Source organism: Prionailurus bengalensis, chromosome B3, assembly GCF_016509475.1.
Source record: "Prionailurus bengalensis isolate Pbe53 chromosome B3, Fcat_Pben_1.1_paternal_pri, whole genome shotgun sequence".
Taxonomy (NCBI): domain Eukaryota; kingdom Metazoa; phylum Chordata; class Mammalia; order Carnivora; family Felidae; genus Prionailurus; species Prionailurus bengalensis.
In genome coordinates, this window is record NC_057355.1 from 110210926 (window position 1) to 110233160 (window position 22235).

Consider the following 22235-nt stretch of genomic DNA (forward strand, 5'->3'; position numbering starts at 1 on the left):
TTTTAGGGAAACTGTGGCATTTGAAATGAACCTTAGCTATGAGAATCGTAATACCTTTCCTTGATACATAGGGTGGTTATAGTAGAGATTAAAATGAGCTTATTCCTACAAAAATGCTTCATAAAGTATAAATAAATGCTTCTATAAATATATGACATTTTCATTTATGTATAGCATCAAGTATAAATAAATATAATATGATCACCAAAAATTAACTTTTCTCCTCTTACCCCAGGCTGGAGTCTAATCAGTTTACTCTCGCTAATCCATATGCTGTCCACTTCATGATGAGGCAACAGTGGCAGTCCATTCAGCTACATGTTCTCCCTGACTCAACTGATCTTACTTTTGACATTAATGTTCACTGTCTCCCCTGAATTCCTGCCTCCATCATCCTACTACTCCTCATCCAAATATAGACTCCCAAGTGCTTACATCATCAAATTGCCTCTCAGATTTAGAAAGCCTTCTAAAATCCAGCTATACCCTGGGGCGCCTGGGTGGCCCAGTCGGTTAAGCGGCCGACTTCAGCTCAGGTCATGATCTCGCGGTCCGTGAGTTCGAGCCCCGCGTCGCGCTCTGTGCTGACAGCTCGGAGCCTGGAGCCTGTTTCAGATTCTGTGTCTCCCTCTCTCTCTGACCCTCCCCCGTTCATGCTTTGTCTCTCTCTGTCTCAAAAATAAATAAATGTTTAAAAAAAAATTTTTTTTTAAATAAAATCCAGCTATACCCTCCCTACCTATACAAACATATTTCTCATTACTCCTAAAGTCTCTACTATTACAATTAAGTCAGTTTTCTCATTATGGCCCCAAAATATACTCACTCATGATGCCTATTGTCCACTTGAAACACTTTTCCCCCATCTCTTTACCTATCAAAACCTTTCAGAACCAGACACATTCTATGAGTACCACTTAGCCTACATCCCCCTCTGACTACCACCATATCTGTCTCCAACCCCTCGCTGGACAAACTTTCCAAAAAAGTTGTGTGTTCCCATTGGTTCCATATTCTCAGCTCCTATTCATACAACTCACTCCTATCTAGTTCTTTCCTTACCACTCCAGGACAAACAAGATCACCAACAGCCTCTACATGTTACCAAATCCAAAGGATGCTTTTTATTCATCTCACTTGACAATTCAGAAGCCCTGGTAACCACTCCTTAAAATTTTTCAATCTTTAGCTTTCATAAAATGACTGTCCCCTGGTTCTCTGAACAGTCCTCCATTTCCTTTGCAGGCTCAACATTCTTTATCCAGTAAGTAGATACTAGAGTTTCTCCACATCAGTTCCTCTTATACTTCACCTGTCTCCATAGATTCCGTAACTCATTAGTTTATATCTTCAAACCAGACCTCTTTTATAAATTCTAGATCTTGATATCCAAGTTGACATAGATATCCTCTAAGATATCTTTAGTGGACCTCAATATAATAGGCCCATGACCTTTCATTCCCCCAAATCAGGTGCTTTTCCAGTGTTTCCTATCTTAGACAATGGGATCACCATCCATGCAATTATGTAAGCCAGAAATCTTGGAGCCATCTTTCAACATCCTTCTCATTATCCTTATACTTAATCCATGACCAAATCCTATTAATTTTATGTCTTCAAATTTTCAAATCTCTCCATTTCTCTGGATCCTCGCTATCATCTCCCAAATCCAAGCTTCCATTATCTCTCCCCTAGATCACTCCAACAGCTACCTAATTGTTTTACACCAACCCTGAGATTTTTTCAATGGATTGTCCATACTGAAGCCAAAGAGGTCTTTCCAAAATTCAAATTGATTCATGTCCTCTACACTGATTTTTCTTATGTTTTTGTAAGCTTCAAGTTCTCTCCCATCATAGGGTCTTTTAACTTGTCATTCTCTTTGCCTAAACACCAGTCTTTTCCTTACTTAATGATTGATACCTGCAGTTAGTTAGATCTTAACTCAACTGTCATGACCTCAGTAAATCTTTCCCTGACCTTCTGGCCACGTCATCCCTAATAGTTCAGACATAATGCACCTCTTCCTCACAACCCTTATCACAATTACAATTTTATACCTATTTGTGTTATGATACGATGAATGCATATCTGCCTGTCGAGCTGTAAGCTCTATAAGGACAAAGCCTATATCCATTTTGGTCCCATTTTATCCCCCTGTACCTAACATGGTGCCTGGCACATAGTAGATGTTTGCTTGTTGGTTGACTATTATCAATAAACACAGGAATTAATGTATTCATGTGAGATTTCTTTATATAATTGATATCATGAAATTTAGTATGCACTGCCTCTCTAAATACTTTACATATGCTACTTTTTAACTTCTTGGATAATGTAGTCCTCAGGATTCTAAATTTTGTGCCTACTGTGCCCACAAAAGTTTCAGTATAGTAATTATTTATTGATTGAAATAATTGCCTGTATCCCAGGAAACAGAAACCAAAGATTCTAAAAATGAACTACCAAAACATGAAAAGTCCTACTGAGGGAGGCTTTCTCTCCCCAAGAAACTAATCAAACCAGTGTTTTTCAAACTTTTTTTAAGTTGAAGCTCATAGTAAGAAATTAATTTTACATAGTATCTCAAAACATGTTTACACAGGTGCACACATGTACCTACACAAACACATAACTAAAAAACAATTTCTCAGAAAACACTTACCATGAGAGGTCCTCTTTTTTTAACTCTATCTCAATTTTTTGCTGTGCTAGTCAGGACCCATTAAATCAATTTTATACCCTGAAGTAAGAGTTCTATTTCACAACACCCTAAACAGCCCCAAAGTCTTGCAGACCTCCCTCTGTCATAAACAGACTTGTTTTCAAGACATTTGTTAGGCTTTGGATTAGGAGCTCTAACTGTTCCTAGTTAACTCTGCTATTAAAAATATTAAACTGCTCCCACCATACCATTTTCAATAATGAGAAAATTAAGACTCCAGCTCTAGAAGGGCCTAGCTATGATCATTCATTTATTGTTGATATATTACTTCACTTATACTCTAGTAACTCCACGGAATAACAAAATCAAAGCAACCTTTAGCAGAGCCCAAACTCTGTGCTAGGCATCGGGACAGATCATCTACCTGTTATCTACAGATTATCGTACCCATTTTCTCTAATCTGGAAAACAACTCCTTTCTGTGATGAGTCAGAGACTCATCGAGACCAGATTCTTCAGGAGCAGCAACTACAACAGAGGTTCTCTACATTCTAATTCTTGACTGAGATATTTGCAGATTCAAACTTTTTTAGGTAGAATTGTGTCTTTTTTTTTTCTTTTGCTGGAATAGAAAAGTAGGAAGTCTAAGAATGAAGTCCTAAATCAACTCACAGGAGGGAGGATTAATTGTCATATTAGCTTGAAAGCAGAGTTGTTCAGAGGAAAAACAAAACTCCACAGAAATTGGAATCGATCCCATTTTTTATAATATATACTTGATTTTAACCAATAAACATAGGATATGGACTATTCAGATATTTACCAGCTACACATTTGAGTATTCACTTACAGATTCAATCAGACCTAACAACTCAGAAGAGTTTTTTTAAACAACTTAAAGATTAACAAATAGTCTAGGAAATATGGCGTCCATTCATCTTTATGCTTCAAGTTTGATATTATCCATTTAGACCATCAGAGCGTGAAGTAACTCTGTGTTCACTAGCCCTTACCTCAAGGTCTTAACAATTGCACATTAGCGATATGTGCTCTGGGTTTATGGAGGACAAGCATAAGAACTGCTTTTCTCATTTCTGAAGGTTTTATAAAATCGTAATTGAGAAAATAGCCACAGTGCTAGGTACTTCATATAACAAGTTATCAACTGGTAAATATTCATAACAATCAAATTACCACAAAGAGCCCTGTTCCCAAACTTTCTGCCAACACTCGGACCCCTTCTCAATACTCCCAAGGGAGCTACTCCAGAAAACCTGGGGAGTTTTTATTAGGTTATTGGTTTCCTCACACACAAGCTGGAAACAGCAATACCTACCACTCTGGGTAGTTTATGGAGATGAAATAGAGTAATGAAAGAAAAATCTTTATAAATCAACTATTGGAGCAAAAAGTCTTTATTAACTAATAATTGTTATTATTTATTATGTACAAGATTCTTGTACAATTGTGTCATATATGCAGACAGAGCATCCTATGTGTGAGTTCTGTATATGTGTGTACAAGCAATGAACTAGAAAAAGGACATAGATATTTAAATAGTGACCCTGCAAACCAGAACCTATAAAAATTGTATTTATCACTGAAATACACTAAATACACTAAACTACAAAATAAAATATTAGGAGGAGAGTGGTGGGGACAAAAGAAGGGGAAACAGATTTCGTTTTCATGTCAAAGGTTAAATTAGATGAAAACTGATAAATACTAAATAGACTGTCCAGGATCTTCCTTGGGATATTTGTCTGTTTGTTAATTGAAATATAATTTGTGAATCTAAAACATTCACACAACTGTTCCATTTCCTATACTCATAAAAATTATTGTTTTAGTGAATGTGAAATCTGGTATTATTAACAAACATTAATAACAGGGTAGCAAATTAATTAAAATTGTTTCCTGAAAATTTTTAATTTCTTTTGGCTTTAAAACATGGTGGAGTGGGGTGCCTGGGTGACTCAGTTGGTTAAGCGTCTGACTTTGGCTCAGGTCATGATCTCACGGTTCGTGGGTTCAAGCCCTGCATCAGGCTCTGTGTTGACAGCTCAAAGCCTGGAACCTGCTTCGGATTCTGTGTCTCTCTCTTTCTCTGCTCCTCTCCCATTCATGCTCTGTTTCTATCTCTCTCAAAATAAATAAACATCTAAAAATATATATTTTTTAATGGTGGGGAAAGCAACCTAGCAACCGAGAGATAACTTCTCCACAAAGGTGATGAGTTGCAAATCTTGAAAGTGAGACCAGTTAAGAAGTTTTGGAAACACAAAGCTATTAAGTTAATTGCTCAGAATTCTTGGTGACCACCACCATCCTCATTGTTCTGGACTGAATGTTTGCGTCCTTCCAAAATTCATATGTTGAAACCCTAGCCCTCATGTGAAGGCATTAGGAGGTAGAACCTTAGGGATGTGGTTAGGATTCAAGGTCATGAGGGTGAAGTCTCTCATGAATGGGATTAGTGCCCTTGTAAGAGACACAAGATAGTCTGCCTTCTCTGCTGTTCTCCACATTGTGAGGATACAATAAGAAGTCAGCTGTCTGCCACCAGGAAGAGAGTTCTCACTAGAACCCAACCATGCTTGATCTTGGACTTCCAGCCTCCAGAACTGTGAGAAATAAAATAAAGAAGCCACCAGATTTATGACATCTTGTTAGAGTAGCTCAAACAGATTAAGATATTTATCAACCAATCTTGCTAGGGAAACCAGTTCTGATTTGTCCTCACAACTCTTGGCACACCAAGAGCCATGAATTCTGGAAAATTCAACCTTCTTGGGATCCAGACTGTTTCAGTTCTTGAAGATGTTTGCATGCATTTCTTGTCCAAATGATTCAAATATGCACTATGTTCCTGCATGAGGGGCCTAAGAATCAGGTCATTATCTCTACTGGGTGGTGGCAGTCTAGTACAGCATTTCAGAAGCTGTAATTCTACACATGAGCAGATTCTCAAGAGAATCTCTGCAAGAGGCTAAGCCTTGAAACATCTCCTATTCTTTTAAAGACCATTCAGTGTTTTCTCAGAGATAGACATGAAATAAAACAAGCACTCTTCCCTGAAGGGTTAGAAGGAGGTCAAAAAATAAATCACAAGACCCTGATTCACAATGGCCCAGTAGGAATCATTATGAGTTGCTCTCAATTTTGATTCCATATTTAATGGGGATGAAGATTGAGGAGAATTGGAAGGGGCCCCAGGAGTTACTCATTCCAGGCCTCACCCCTCAAAGATTCCGTTTTAATAGGTCTGGGTGCGATCCAGGCACCGGTATTTGTTTTTAAATTTTCTGAGGTGGTTCTAATGGAGCCAGAATGGCTACTGCAATAATTCCCAAATACTGGAGGCTGCCATAGAATCCTGTCATGAGTGTCAAAAATATCAAAAATAAAGATTGCTAAGTTCTAATGCGGACACACTGAATAGACTCCCTAAAGATGAAACACAAAAACACAGCCACTGAAGGCAAGTCCCATGCGCAGCTAGCTTTGGGAAACTGACCTAGTACTTTGCTACTCAAAGTGTGGACCAGAACCACCTGGAAGTTTGCTAGCAATGCAGACTCCAGGACCCACCACAGACCTGATGAATCAGAACCTGCATTCTAACCAGATCATCAGGTGATCTTCAAGCCCACGAATGCATTCATCTTACACTTGCTTTCCTTCCTTTCGTGGGTGGGAAAGCAGACCAGGAAAGTGAAAGGACCCAGTGCACACAGGAAAAAAGTGTCTGGTGGGGGACAAACGCACAGCCAGGCCTCGCTGACTAAGGCTTTCTATCCTATCACAGTGTATTTTTGAACTGCTATCTAAGCTTTTGTTTTGCTTTGTTTGAACATAAAGGACGCACTTCCTTGTTACAGCACCATTTCTTCGGATAATAGGGAAATAACCACATTCTATGTTACTGCATATTAATGCCATTTCTAAAGGAGATCATATACAAACTATGAGGTCAATAGTCTTGGCCAATAGAAATTTCCCAAAGAAAAGAAGTTATATTTGATCAATAACAACAATATAAAAGTATGGGAGATATTCCTTCCCTTTCTACAATTCCAGAATTGTAGCAATTCCAGAAAAGCAGTGTTTTCCTATGAGCTGCTCCATCACTCCCTGTATCTGACATGTTTGTTAATGATAATTATACAGGTGTTTGTTTGTTTGTTTGTTTGTTTGTTTGTTTTGTTTTAAGAAAACTATACCCTTCTGCGGTCCACAAATTCCACAGACATTAACAAAGTGAAACACCTTTTGGGTGTTACAAAAAGTGTAACCTTTTGGGGGGTTAAATATCTCTCCCTCTTGGTCTCTTTCTATTTCTCTCTCCCTCCCTCCTCATCCCCTCAACTTTCTTTGCAAGATGACCCTCAGAGCCCTAGCACTGAAAAGTTTTCATACATTTTAGGAAGTGAGGAGACACACGAATTCCAGAGTACTGAGGAAGAGCGAAGACACCAAGTGGGGCTGAGAAAGGAAAAGCACTTCACAAAAATAATCCACAAACACTGAACAAAACACTGTCACTAAGGTACAGTTTTTCCAAGGTCTAGGGTTGCCTCTGAAGGCAACCGACAGGATTTTCCCTCTGACTGTATTCATTTAGTCCTTACTTTGGAGAAGCACACCACCCAGAAACTGGGGCTGTTATCCTTACTAGGCTGAAAGCCTTACTACCCAGGACAGAGCCCCTCCGACAGAGGTTCTGTGCAGGTGGAAGCCCAGAAAGCTAGCTGAGAGCTATTTCAAGCTGCTCTCCAGATCCCAGGGGCCTCTGTGGAGAAGGGCTTGATCACAGCTGCTCATAGCTTCAACTTCCACTCCACCCTCCAAATCTTCTGAATCAAAGAGCTAAAGAATGCACATTCTGAAAATCAATGACCAAAGAGGGTAATTTGAAGCTTAAAAGCAACACAATAAAATCCACGTAGTAATTGCTAACGTTTTCCAAAAGAGATTGGCTAAAGAGGGCATTTCAACAATGCTTCTTGTCAAATGTTCACTATAAATTTAAGTTTTGGTTTGGGATTTTGGTTTTATTCAAAAATGTACTTGGTTTCTGGTCTAAATCACCCTCTTATGAAAGTCTGAAGCTACCTGTTTCTAATCCACAAGGACAACTAGACCAACCAAGCTAATTAGCCAGCCTGTAATATTCTTTTGTGAACGTCTGTAAGTAGAATACAGAAGTCCCCTCTGTACACAGTCACACTGAACTAAGCCCCCCTTGCCTTCATTTGTCTTCACTTCAAGGGAGCTAGATAAAGCCATGATGCAGGTGATGTCCAGAGTTTCACTCCGAAGCTGGCTCTCAGGGAAACCTTCCCTACCTCTATCTATACTCAGATGCTCAAGGCAAAACCCAGAAAGGCATCCTTCACACCTCTTCATTTATGCCATCCAATTCACCACTAAACCCTAATAATTCTACCAGTGAAACATGCATGTCCGATGCATCTACTTCTCTCCATCTCTACTGCTCCCAGAGCAGCCCAAGCCACCATTATCTCTTGCCTGGTCTAGTCCAACAGTCTCCTAGCTGGTCCCCTACTATGACTCCTCCTCCTTCTGACCTAACTTGTTGTTACAAAAATAATCCTTATGGCCTGAGTGGAGATTTGTCCACTGCAGTTGGAATACAATGCAAGCACCTTGCCCTGAAGAGCTAAGCCCTGACTTTATCTTTTTGTGCTCACTGCAATCCAACCACACTAGCCTTTGAACTTCACAAACTTGGCCCCACATTTTCTCTGTCTCTCCTTAGGACGGTTCACCTGTTTTCTCTTCACCTGAAATATTTTTTCTGCCCACTTATCATCTAGCTATCTCTTACTTTGGTCTCCACTTTACACTTCTGTCTTAGAAAGACCTTCCCTGACACCGTCTCCCAATTGAAATGAATCCCTGTATTTCCTTTTCTTCCTTTTCTTCACAGTGCTTACCACAATTTGTAATTATATATTTGACATGGGTTTGTCGAATACCTTTCTCCCCTACCAGACTTCAAGTCCCCTGAAGTCAGAGAACATGTCTGTTTGTTCATCACTGAATCCCCACAAGTGTTTGTTGAATGATCAAATCAAATATAAAAATTCTGATTTCTATTTAAAGTCATATAATCAGGAGCGCCTGGGTGGCTCAGTCAGTTAAGCATCCTACTTCGGCTCAGGTCAAGATCTCATGGTTTGTGAGTTCGAGACACGTATCAGGGTCTGTGCTGACCGCTCAGAGCCTGGAGCCTGCTTTGGATTCTGTGTCTCCCTCTCTCTCTGCCCCTCCCCCACTTGCACTCTGTCTCTCTCTCTTTTTCAAAAATTAACATTAAAAAAATTTTAAGTCATATAATCAACAAACAATAATTAGAACAACGCTGGACATTGTCAAGAATATAGATAAGGACCGTGCTGGGTATTTTTCTTCAAAGAACTGACAATTCTGAAAAAAAAAAAAATCAGAGGTTCCTAGCAGATTTCCCTGCACCCTGGAAACTTGAAAATTTAAATCATGAAGTGTATATTACTTTTTAAACTTGTCTTCTGGGTGAGTGATATCTATAGATACATTTAAGTTTCATAGAACAGTAACAGCAGAACAATCCCCAAAGCACATACAGCACATGTTATTTGGGTTAAATACCATCCTGGCACAGATGGCTAAACAAAAGCATAAATAACTTATATGTCATATCCACATCCACAACATTGATTTCTGGGAGATGCATTGCTCACTTCCACTATGTAGTAACAGAATATAAAGCTGGTCTCTTTCCTGTTCTTACAAATACACCTTTACCCTATAGCTCTATAGCAAGGGAATGTGTGCATATGTGTGTGTGTAGACACATACACTTTGTACCTTCCACAATGAGACTAATTATTATATAATAATATTGGCAACATTAGGCAGACCATCACTGTGAGAGTTTGAAATATGCAAAAAATATCTGTTAATTTATTCATACTTGTTCAGCTGTCATCAAAGATAAACATATGCCTCCACTTTTCATCTCCTTCAAGATCAAAGGTACATTTTTAGGTTTCTATGTTTCTTTGATGGCATTAACTTCATCATTTTTCCATCTAGCCAAAGTGGCTCAGAATACTTGAGATTGTTTACCACATATTTCTAAAATTTTAATGGTAGGAATAATAGCAATTTTGTTATAGAAAATATTGCTACACACTGACACACAAAAGAATTCCCAACAATTCAAAATTTCTACTTTTGATAGTCGGTATTTCGTTCATGAGAAGATGGGTTTCTAAAAAGTATACTGGTCAGAATTATTAGAAGCAAAAGGTAACTGCAGTAATGACCTGTATGACTCATGTTTCAGAATACAACAGAAAACCTTAACCCTGACATAAATAATGATGAATTTTTACGGAAGTTTATTACAATGAAATTTCTTAAAATACCTAAAGCCATAAGACAGTCACTAGTTACATAATCTTGGACAAAAAGCTAAATCAGTCAAAATGTATTTATCAGGGGGGAAAAGTGTTACATATTTAATGGTTAAGCATCACTTTTAAATCCTGCAAATAAACAAACCTTGTTTTTGGAACCGAACTGCATCTGTTCTAAAGGGATTATATATTTTCTTTGAAGTTAACCTTTTAAGGCAATCAACACTAATGGCTAGATAACTAATGAAGAATTCCAATTAAAAGATGAGTGTAACCTGCACACCTGGTAGAAATACAGAAGCGAGGCCTTTCTGAATGCATTTACAATCTAATTAATTTTCTAAAGCTTTGTTCTATTTTCTTTCCTACTATCTATGCAATAGGAGCTAATTGTGCAAGGAAAAGATACAGATCACAAATTCAATTCAATTCTCTCCTTTGGCCAGATTTCACTGGGCCAGTTACAAAAAGCCTGACATTTCTGCCTTCTTCTTTGGCCTCTGCAAGCACTGCCAGTTACTGAGCTAAAAAGTACTGATGTTTCTTTGGCTCTAAATAGTAGTTTTTTGTTGGAGGGAAGGGTAGTGTTTGTTTGTTTGTTTGGGGTTTTGTTCCCCCCCCCCCCAAAGAAGTAGGCCCTTGGTCAAGTGAGTCCAAATGCTTTAAGCTTAGACTCATCAATTTATGACTTAAAATCTCAACTACTTAATATTTTGTTTTCTTCAGGTTAAAAAAGGAAGGAAGAAAATCTTCCCTGCCTTACCTTATCTAAAGAAAATAGGAAAAGGTGAATATTTATTAAGCCCTTACCATGACAAGGTACAGTACAAGAACTGCTACATTTATGGCTTTGCTGAGTCTTTCCACCAACTTGCCAGGTAAGACTTCTAATCCTACAGAGGCCCAGTGTTTCACCATGGGTAAGGGCTCCTGTTACCAGGACAGGAGTCTCTGTCATCAAGATGGAATGCCTTTGCTCTGTGGAGAGCACTGTTCCCTGAGCCTTAGAAATGTCCCCATAGTGCCTGGGTGGCTCAGTCGGTTAAGCTTCCAACTTCAGCTCAGGTTATGATCTCATAGCCTGTCAGTTCGAGCCCCGCGTCGGGTCTCTGTGCTGACAGCTCATAGCCTAGAGCCTGCTTCGGATTCTGTGTCTCCCTCCCTCTCTGCCCCTCCCTCACTTGCGCTCTGTCTCTCTCTCTCAAAAATAAACATTAAGGAAAGAAAGAAAGATGAAAGAAAGAAAGAAAGAAAGAAAGAAAGAAAGAAAGAAAGAAAGAAAGAAATGCCCCCACAGAGTCTCAGAAAGATTTCATGTTACTTTGACTATGGTTGCTCTAGGAGAGAGAAAGACTGCTTTAGAAATGAATGAGGAGAATGTATCATACCTTTCATTCCTCACACAGAGATAAGACATTTTGTTCCTGAGCGCAGTTAATGAAGCAACTCTTCTTTCCACCTGTAAGTCTTTCTTTGGTTCATCATATCTACATACATTGGCTTCATATGATGTCAGTTGTGGACATGTTTCATGCCCTGAGATAAATCAGTATAGTTAACTGGCATGAATTTACTTACTTTGCACACAAGTGCTGTGTAGTAATAATAACTAAAAACGATATTTAGTCATTTAGTAGTAATAACTAAAAACAATAACTAATCTGGTTAGAAAGCAAGACTAATATTATACTGACCTGGAAGTCAAAGAAGACCCTCGGGTTTCTAGACTAAAAGACTAAAATTAACAACAACAACAAAAAGTTTTTATTTGAGTCTAGCTGCAACACACAATGTTGTGTTAGTTTCAGGCGTACAACATAGTGATTCAACCTCTCTATAAGTTATGCTATGATCACAAGTGTGGCCACATTCTGTCACCATGTAATGCTATTACAATGTCATTGACTATATTCCCTATGTTGTAACTTTTATTCCCATGACTTACTCATTCCATAAGTAGAAGCCTGTATCTCCCACTCAGCTTTACCCATTCTGACCATCCTTCTATCCTCCTTCCCTCTGACCACCATCAGTTTGTTCTGTATTAATTTATAGGTCTGATCCTGCTAAAAGACTAAAATATTAGAGACACCTTTGACAGAGATGGGGAAACAGCAAAGCACGTAAGTCTGTTTGAAGCTAAAACTGATGATAAATTCAATTCTGGCCACATTTGAGGTTTAGATTACTTGTGAGAAGTACAAGAAGTATAAGAAGAGGCCACTAGAAACACAAGACTGGGGCACAGGGAGGATAAAGTTTAAATTATGACAGAGGACAAGCTTGCTCTGAAAAGGAGGGTGCATGTGTGTAAGAAAGATGGTTGAAGTTTGAACCTGGAAGACTATTCAGTCTTCAGGAGAGGGGAGGGAAAGACAAGGGACAGGGCAGGGAAAAGAGGAGAGAGGGAACAGGAAAGCAATAGAAAGGGACTAGAAAGAGAATCCAGGAAAAAGGGCAGGAGAAAGTGCAAAGTCATGAAAGACAAAAGTGAAACAAGTGTCAGAGAGGGTAGCGGAGCATAGTGTCGAACCCTGCGAGGTCAGAAAAATACGGAAAAATAAAAGGGCTTTGGATTCACAAGAAGACTCATTTGTAATCTTCTAGGACATTTCAACATTACAGACAGAAATCATTTGAAAGAAGTGCAAAGGAAAATGGTGACCAAGAATTAAAGACATCAACTACAGATGGTGCATTCAAAGATTCAAACATCTAGGGGCGCCTGGGTGGCGCAGTCGGTTAAGCGTCCGACTTCAGCCAGGTCACGATCTCACGGTCCGTGAGTTCGAGCCCCGCGTCGGGCTCTGGGCTGATGGCTCAGAGCCTGGAGCCTGTTTCCGATTCTGTGTCTCCCTCTCTCTCTGCCCCTCCCCCGTTCATGCTCTGTCTCTCTCTGTCCCAAAAATAAATAAACGTTGAATAAAGACCCTTTAAAAAAAAAAAAAAAGATTCAAACATCCAAATGATAGTAGCAACTAAACGCACGGATACTGACATAGTATTTGTTGTGTGCCACATACTGTTCTCAGTACTTTGTATATACTACCTCATTTAATCCTCACTCCAATACCATGAGCTAGGTACTCTTATCATTGTATGTTACAGAGGAGAAAACTAGGGAAGAATAAGCAAGTTATAGTGCTAGCCCCTCACAGAAAAAAAAAAAAAAAAAAGAAGCATTATTTCTATCATTGTGCGTATTATGTATCCCCAGAACTTAGATCCGTTCCTAGCACGTAGGAGACAATCAATAAATTTTCGTTTCAGTAATGAATTATTAACCAAAAAGAATATGAATGTCAAGCAAAAGGATGGGAGCTGTTTGTAGGGGACTTTATTCTGGAGCCACTTAACCCTGGTTGAAGAATTCTTCTATTCTCTCAATGCTGTAAATATATGAAAATAAACTCATTGTGCTTTAATTGCCCCAAATAAAAAATATGCCGGCAGACAGAATGATCAGAAAAGATCAGGATAAGATCTTACAGAAAAGATCAGGATAAAGGTTAACTCCTCCCCTCAATTCAAGTGAGTTGTCTGATTTTCAGTTAAACTTGGTGATCTGAGGCTGGCCCTGCCATCTCTAAAAAGCCAAAATCCGGGGCACCTGGGTGGCGCAGTCGGTTAAGCGTCCGACTTCAGCCAGGTCACGATCTCACGGTCCGTGAGTTCGAGCCCCACGTCAGGCTCTGGGCTGATGGCTCCCAGCCTGGAGCCTGTTTCCGATTCTGTGTCTCCCTCTGTCTCTGCCCCTCCCCCGTTCATGCTCTGTCTCTCTCTGTCCCAAAAATAAATAAACGTTGAAAAAACAAATTTTAAAAAGCCAAAATCCATTTCCTCTCTTCTGTGGGATACTACACAGAACCACAGGGCAAAACTCACTCAGAAGATACTTAAACTGGTAAGGATGGGTTCCCAAGGATAAAACTTGCCATGTCCTAACTGCAAAATTGTTTTTTAACAAAATTAATCAGAATCTACAAATTTCTCTATGGTTCTTTCTTATATAAAAGAGTCTAGCTTTTAAACTCTTAGAGGGTAGAACAAGAGCAGTAGAAAAATTTTTATCTGGAATAGGAGATGAGCATGAGAACACTTCCATGTTCGCTTCTCGTGCTTGCACGAGTCCCGTGTGAGTTGCCCTGTACGATGCCATTTCTGCTTTCAGATCTACCCATTGACTGGATACCTGAAACTATGCAATTACTTATACAAGCTTACTTAATAGACTTAATCAGCATTCCTTTGGGGAAAAGAAACCAATTATGGACTTGTTTAATTTAGGAGACAAAATCAAAAGACATTTATTCAACTAGTACTTGGTGCTATGTACTCTTCATAGTGGAAGATATAGAAATACGAGTGAGGTATGACCCATATCTTTAAGGAGCTTAGTTCATATAGCAACATGTTCATGACTTTCTAGTTATATGTCATTACCTCCAGGGACTGCTATAACTGTGCACCTAAGCTCATATCTCAAGTAATAGGACTTCATATTTAGTATGTATATTTCTCTAATAGGAACAGACCCCGAGAAAGAAATCCATTTCAATAATATTTCAAATAGCTTTCAACCACTCTTCCTTTCTAATTTTTTTATTGCTCCTTAATTAATTTTTCTACCTTTTCCATATGAAAACGTAATGTATTTCAAAACTACTATCTTTAATTTTTCTATTTAAAACTAATTTTGTTTGGGACATTTTGAAGCATCTCCCAATACTTGGTTTCTAATCCTACGAAAAAGAAAAAGAAATTCCTGAAACCAAGATTCAGACTTCCTGATTGACAAGAAACAAAACCTCTTAAAGTAATATTATCTCCAACCCTATTCTGAGGAAAATTCAATAAGTTTGGAAAATTTCAGAGAATGTTTGTTTTAGCTCTGTATTTTATTTTAAAAGTCTGGGGGCACCTGGGTGGCTCAGTCAGTTGAGCGTCCGACTTCGGCTCAGGTCATGATCTCATGGTCCGTGAGTTCGAGCCCCGCATCAGGCTCTGTTCTGACGGCTCAGAGCCTGGAACCTGTTTCAGATTCTGTGTCTCCCTCTCTCTCTGACCCTCCCCCGTTCATGCTCTGTCTCTCTCTGTCTCAAAAATAAATAAACGTTAAAAAAAATTTTTTTAAAAGTCTGGATAACATGAAAATATTGGAATCATATAATATCCTAGGAAAATAACTGTAAATCTGTGAACTACCTTTCAATAAAATCAAAGCGCTGTCAAGAACTGATCTTACTTCACTGATTTAATATGAATTATATCAAGATATCTCACAGAGGAAAAATGTTGTTGAAATAGAAATATATATGGACATTATTTACATGGCATTTTTCTGCAAAACTTTGTATTTCACATAGATTACCACCATGGTGAAATGGTTTATTACAATAAAATTTTGTTCATCTGCTGAAGTATTATATTAGTCTCAAATGTATTTAAATGTGTTTCTTTACATAAACTGTTTTTATTAATAACCAATTCATTTAGTCATAAAATAAATTTATTTAATTTTAGCAACTAAAGACTGCAATAATTAAAAGAAATGAGTATCTTTCTTCATTTTGCTTCCCTATATGTCTAATATTTTAGATTTTTTTTTCTTCCAAGAGTAACAATTAATTATGTTGATTTTAACCTCCAATCCAACTGGAGGGAAAAATCACAAAAATGGAAAAAGGAAGATATGTACTACTTGGTTCACCTGTGACAGAACCGATAGTGACCTCTTGTGGTAAATACTATCTACAGAGCTTTGGAGAACAATACAACCTTTTTCCTAGGCCAGACACTGGAGAACACAGAAGCACTCTTCCTCCATGCTCGCAAACAGCCATTATTAACAATGAAAGTAAAAGACAAATATTGACTAAGCTAAAGGATTTCTTGTTGGAAGTCAACTCAGTCACCGTCAATTAAAATATTCCTAGCTGCTGTCTTTTATTAAAAAATAGTGTCTTACATTGTTCTTTCAGGAGGGCAGTTAAAGGATGGCCAGGTACATGGAGTTCTCACACACCCTACTTCTGGAACCACCCAAAAGACAGACAAAGAGGACGATTTCTAGTGAAGACAAGAGTGACCTGGAATAAGCAAAGTTCTGGTCAGCAAAGCATTGCTACTCATTACATAACACACTGTGGGCTCTAGAGCAAGAGACAAATCCACTGGCTTACTTATAAATATAATTTAGGGAGTGGTCAGTATAATTTCAACCTCAGTGATATTTTCAAAGTAAAAATGATACACTGTAATACCTGAGGAAACCAAACACAACACGGTTCTATCAGTATTTCCTCAATAGCGGTTTAGATGTCAAAGAAAATCGTTCAAGAAAAAATATCAGGAACTTTATGCCCCCCCAAAAAATCATGTTTTTCATCATTTCTTTTACATTGGATGCTACTAAAAAGGTATGGTATCTTTTTCTGTTTTATTTTTAAATCACTAGTTCTCTATTTTTTCTCCTATAGGTTCTCTTTTAAGATCTCAGTTTTCATAAATATTAATTATAGCAAAAAATAATAATTTTGGATTTTCCTATGAGATGACTCAGCCAAGAAAGTGCTTGTACAACACTGATATCTCAAGCAATAATGGAAAATCGAGTATATTGAACTGGTTGATAAAATACTACCTTTTCTGTTTTCTTCTTTCCTGAGCCCCTTTTTTTTCCTCTAAAGAGAAAAACATTCATAGATTTTAATAATGTTTAAAATATTAAAGAACAATAATTATATTCTAATAAAAAGACATTAAATTTGGTATATATAATATATCAAAATGGCAACCTAGTTCACAGTCATGAAAACTAATCATTTCTGCCTATTTGCTAAGGAACCAAAGACAACATATGAATAAAATGTGCTGCCCAAAGACATAATCCGATTGAAGGTCTTGGAAATGTTTTGTTTTGTTTCGTTTGAATCTAAAATTTCACCTATAATTCTTAAGATACTCTTGTTTTCTTTCAGGTATTTACCCTCTACCCACAAGTTTTCTGCTCCCTACAGCCCAATGTATACTGATGAAGAGTTTGCACAAATAATTACAATTTAAACAAAGAAAGACAGCCTAATAATGTGCCAGACATGGGTTCAGTCAAGAAGCACTTTGGGCTGGGGCTGTCTACAAGACCTGTCATACATGTAATGAACTCATCCCATAGTTCCCAAACTTTCCATTCCTAGCAACTTATTTTGAACCTCCTAGCCAAAACTGTATCCAAACCTTGCTATTACGCTTATACTTCTGACCTTTGCAACTTCGTAGACTACTGATAATGTGTTCTCTATATCTGCTAGAATCAAATGTTAAGAATTATTATAATTCCTTTTATTTATCTAAAACTTATCTTGTCTTTTATCTTAAAATTAAAAAGAGGAATTTCCTACTTCTACTATTGTGGGATTTGGCCATAAAGCATGTTTGTATCCATCCTACTCAGTGGCCCTCATTATTTTATTTTATAGACTTTGAATCACCAGTAACACTTTGAAATGCTTCCCCAGAACAGACTGAGTCAACCAAAGAAGGAAAATAAAAATCCAATCTCAAGAGGTGTAACGTAACAGCAAATAGGAGATAGTGCTACTCTAAGACACAGAATGAAGCACTGTTATTGTGGGAAATTGCAAATGAGAACTCAGGAACTTTATTAGGAAGTCCTCTGGTTTAAAAGCTACATCCAAATAGACCACACTTTGTGCTCTTTTGTTCCACAACATGAAGTTCTCTGATGGATGTCTAATTGGCTGCAATTTCAGTTCATTAGTTATATCCGTGGACAAATTAGTGCCTGATGCTTTCTCTTTGTGTCCATTACTCTTCCAAATCTGATATTCCCCCTCTCTTTGTCTCTCTTTCTGTATATCTCTCTTTTGCTCTTTGTGTGTAAGAGAGAGAGGTTGGGTTTTTTTTTTTTTTCCTGTACATCCATCTTCGTATCTGGATGGATGCCTGTCTGTGGTGTATCTGTGTACATCTCTCTGTATACGTGTCTATCTCATCCAGCTCTCAGTAAAAGACCTGATCTTTTCATAAGAAGAAAATGGTGATGTATCAGAAAGAGAAGCATTTCGTGGGGTAAGGGTAAGTAGGCAACTCTCTTCGATTTCTGTCTGTTCCACTAAAGCTCTGCCAACACTTCACTTTCAATGTTGTTAAAAGTTAGTGAATAACGAAATCTTCACTGTGACAAACTTCATCCATCTGTGAGAATCCTGAAGGGAATTTCCTCTGTTAGTTTCAATTAAACAATTTCTCAGAATGAATTTTTCTATTTCTCTGCCAAATCATATAGAAATGACAACAACTGTGGGCTACTCCCACATGAATGTGCAGACCAATTGAATACTGTAATTCTCAATTTCTGGGGCTCTTCCTGTAAAAGTAGTACTGAGACTTTCTAGTTTTTACTACCTGCACATGCACATAGTTACCTCACCGGCCCAATACATTGCAAACAAAGCTCGGAGGTTTCGAGTAGTGGTATTAAAAGCTAGCCATAAGCAATTAGAAGTGGCATTTTAAATGCCAGAACAGATAAATTTTCATTTGCACTTGGGGTTGTTATCCACTGAAAGAAACATTAAACCAATGAAGCAATTATGAACACAAAGTGTCAAAACAATCAAACACTCATCAGTTTGGATGGTAGATCTAAAATAGAGGTGGCAGAAGCAGATATTTCCAAGCCACATTAAGGTAAGCCTTAATTTCCTACTATATCTGAAATCAAACATATTCTCAAAACTGGCTCATCGCTCCACTCTGTAGAAGAACTTTCAACCAAAGATGCTATACTAGTAAACTGCAGTCAAGGAATTCTCATCTTCTTTCAGGTCATCGTGCAGAGGAACAGAGAGCCTATGGGCTTTATTTTTTCAGGCATTCTCTGACAAGTCCCCTCACGGACCAGATTGCATGGAATTGAAATAACCCAAGAGCATGAGAAAGCTGAAATAAAATGTATGTATCTGAAATAGTTGATCCCAATAGACTTTAAAGTTCCCAAACTGGTTGTTTTAATAGTAACATCCCCTGTATTCTAGGTCTGCATTTAACAGGAATACATGAAGGTATGTATAAACGTGGAAGTTGCCTACCATTATGAATTTGTATTTTATATTATCATAAAAAATAAAAAACATATTTCAAATCACACTGGAATGGCCAAAAATATTATAGATTTTTTAAAAAATTAGACCAAGACTGTTAGCTATTTTTTTTCAACCCAAAAAGTCTGCTCTAGACTTGTATAATATCAGATGTTGACCAATGTGGAAGAAATAAAGTCACAAGCTTCAAATTAAAACCAAATACCACATCAGAGATTTATGAAAAATACCTCAGGACACTTATATATACACGGTCCCAAAAATCAGGGGAACTATTCGCAAGCTTCGTTTTTGAAGAGATCCTAATCTAAGAATTAGTATAATCTAGTCAACCCATTCAGGGAAAGCATAATTGTATTTAATTATTTATTATTATTTTAGTGTGACTCTGTCTTACACACTAGGCAGAGAGCTTCTTAGGAGCAGAAGTGTCTTCATCATTTCTTTTATCCAAAGGACCCCACAGAGTGTCTGTTGTATATGACACCCAAGTAAATATTGTTTCAATGAATGAATAAACAATGAATTTTGGAACTGCATAGAGTATTTCCATTGCTTTGGCCCAAGCTCTACTGTAATCAATATGCAGCAATATCTTTCTCATAAGTCTCCCAATAAAAGATCTCAAAATAAAATAACAGGCCTCTGAAGGAAAAAAACTTTGAAGGACACTTTACATATCTTGCTTATAAAATTGGAAATTATATAAAAGAATTAAAACAACATGAAAGATGTAGATTTCAGTAACATGCAAAGTTTATAAGGTCTTAAAATGTGAACTATATAATGATCTCCATTCAGAATATCTTGAAGGAAATGACTTTATAAATGGATGGCATTTTAAAGACACTTTAAGGCAAGAAAACCTTACAATCAGTAGCAAAGTAGAATGGCCTTTTTTTAAATTCTTACTCCACTTCTTTAAAAGCACAGTAGCTATTGCTTCCCTTTCACATTTCCCCTGTTTAAGTCAAATGAAATATATCAAATAGATTAATAACGAGCAATGCACAATGGAAAAAAATTAAAATAAAGAAACTTTCAACACAAACTTAACCATAGTAATTGGCTTCCCATTTTTCAAGTACTGACTCTGTTAGGTTCAACTCCAACTCCTCTCCCTAGCACAAGGTTCCCTTCAGCAGTGCTCATTGGGCCCAAAAGCCATTCCAGAGACTTAAACCTTATTAAGTAGCCACTTTCACAGCCATTTCCCAACTCGAGGGAAACCTTCCCACTGAGATTAACTCTAAGAATCTGATCAGTCCCTGGAGCCTCCTTGAGGGGGGAAAAATGTGGGGAAAGGATGAACAAGAAAGATATCCCTCAACAAAGGAAAACTCAACTTTATTCTCCAGATGAACCTACAGTCTCCCAGCTCCCCCTTCCCTTCTGGGCTCTGGACAGGTGGGAGGGAGGAGAGTCTGTCGTGGGGAGGGGATGCAACTAACTTTCCTTCACTACCTTATTCCCCTGCCGACCCCAAATCAGGTCCAACTGGTAACTGAAGCCACCAGGTAGGGCTGTCTGCATCCCCCTCCCCCTTGGGAGAGGGATGGGATGGGGAGGATGGGGGGCGCGCGTGGGCAGGATGGAGGTGGGGGTGTTCTGAACTGCAACTCTTCTTACCACTGGAGCGCCTGACGATGTTCTCCAAAAATGTGTTCTGCGGTGCCACCAGCCCTCTCTTGCCCCCCGGCATCCTGGGTCTGGAGAGCAGCGGCCAGGATCCGCGGCGGGGGAGGGGGGGATGCAGGAAGAGAAGGTGGAAGAAGAGGAGGTAAAGGTGGAGGAGAAGATCGAGCCGAAAGAAGAGGGGGCGCGGCGGCGGCGACAGGGTCCCCTGACTGTGTCTCCAGCCCGACCTGGATGAGCAGCTCTGGGGAGGAGGACCAGGCAGTTCATGGTAGTAGCGCTCCCCCGGCCGCCGCTGCCCAGACTGTGGCGGTGCCGCACACGGGGCTCGGGAACTGCAGGCTCCGCGGGGCACAGTGCGCCTGCGCCGCCCCCGCTGTCGCTGTCCCGCCGGTGCTGATGCTGAAGCTGCTGCTGAGGCTGCTGCTGCCGCGGCGGCGGTCGCCTGGGCGCGGACTCAGCATTTCTCCCGCTGCCCCGCGCCCCGAGGCCGGGGAGCGGGAAGAGTCACCCCTAGCTCTGGCTCCCAGTCCCTCTCAGCCCAGATGCGGACCCGTTTACTGAGCCTTCCTCTCCTCCCGCGCTGGCCCACCCCTCGCGCGCAGCTGGATCAAGGCTGCCCAGCTGAGCCCAACTTCTGCCGGGCTGTGCGCCCGGTAGCCGCTCCTCTCTCCCCAGAGATCCAGACACACGTTCGCTGTCCAATGGGGCCGTGGAGCGGGAAAGGAAGAAGCAGGCAGGATGCCAGAGAGAGCAATGGGCAGTCGGAGGGGTCACATCTCAGCTTCTCCCGCCGGGGTCCCGAGCCCCGGCTGCTCCCGAGGACGCAGCTGTCGGGGCGAAGGTGTAGATCAGCTCCCGCTCCAGCTGAGGCTGAGGCGCGGAGCGGGGACTGACAGGGCGGCGCGCGGGGACGCAGAGCAGCCACCTGACGCTGCTACCGCCCCCCTCCGGCTTCCGCGCCCGAAGCTCTGCCGAGGAGCTGTCAGCACCCGCCCTGCCCCACGCCCAGGAGCCGGGGCCAGCCAGGGTCTGCGCGCAAAGCGGGCGCGGGAATGGCCCCTGCGCCTCCCACCGCACCTGGCGCGCGGGGGAGCCTCCGTGCCGGGGAGCCCCAGAGCTCAGGAGGCGAGCGGCGAGCCCGCCACCAGGGCTAAGTTGCGGGATAGGTTACACTTAATTCAAGGAGTGGGAAACGGGGGTGGGTAAATTCACACGCGAGAGAGGGGGAGCGCAGCGGACAGGATTTGTGGTGGAAAAAACAGTGAAGGTGGTGGAAGGAAACAGCGCGCAAGCGGGGGGTGCAGGAGAGAGGCAGGCAGGAATCTTTTTTAACAACCCTCCATCAGCTCAGAACAGGGGACAGAAGTGGAACCGTTAGCA

The 22235-nt window shown here is 39.9% G+C and overlaps 1 protein-coding gene across 1 annotated transcript in view; it reads right to left on the reverse strand.

Annotated features, from left to right (window-relative positions):
• KCNH5 (potassium voltage-gated channel subfamily H member 5) overlaps positions 1-21768 on the reverse strand; it is a 309803-nt gene extending 288035 nt beyond the window's left edge. The window contains exon 1 of the mRNA XM_043556311.1: positions 20847-21768. Coding sequence (XP_043412246.1) covers positions 20847-20919 — 73 coding nt within the window. The 5' untranslated portion in view covers positions 20920-21768. The remainder of the gene's footprint in view (positions 1-20846) is intronic.
• Positions 21769-22235: the final 467 nt, after the last annotated feature.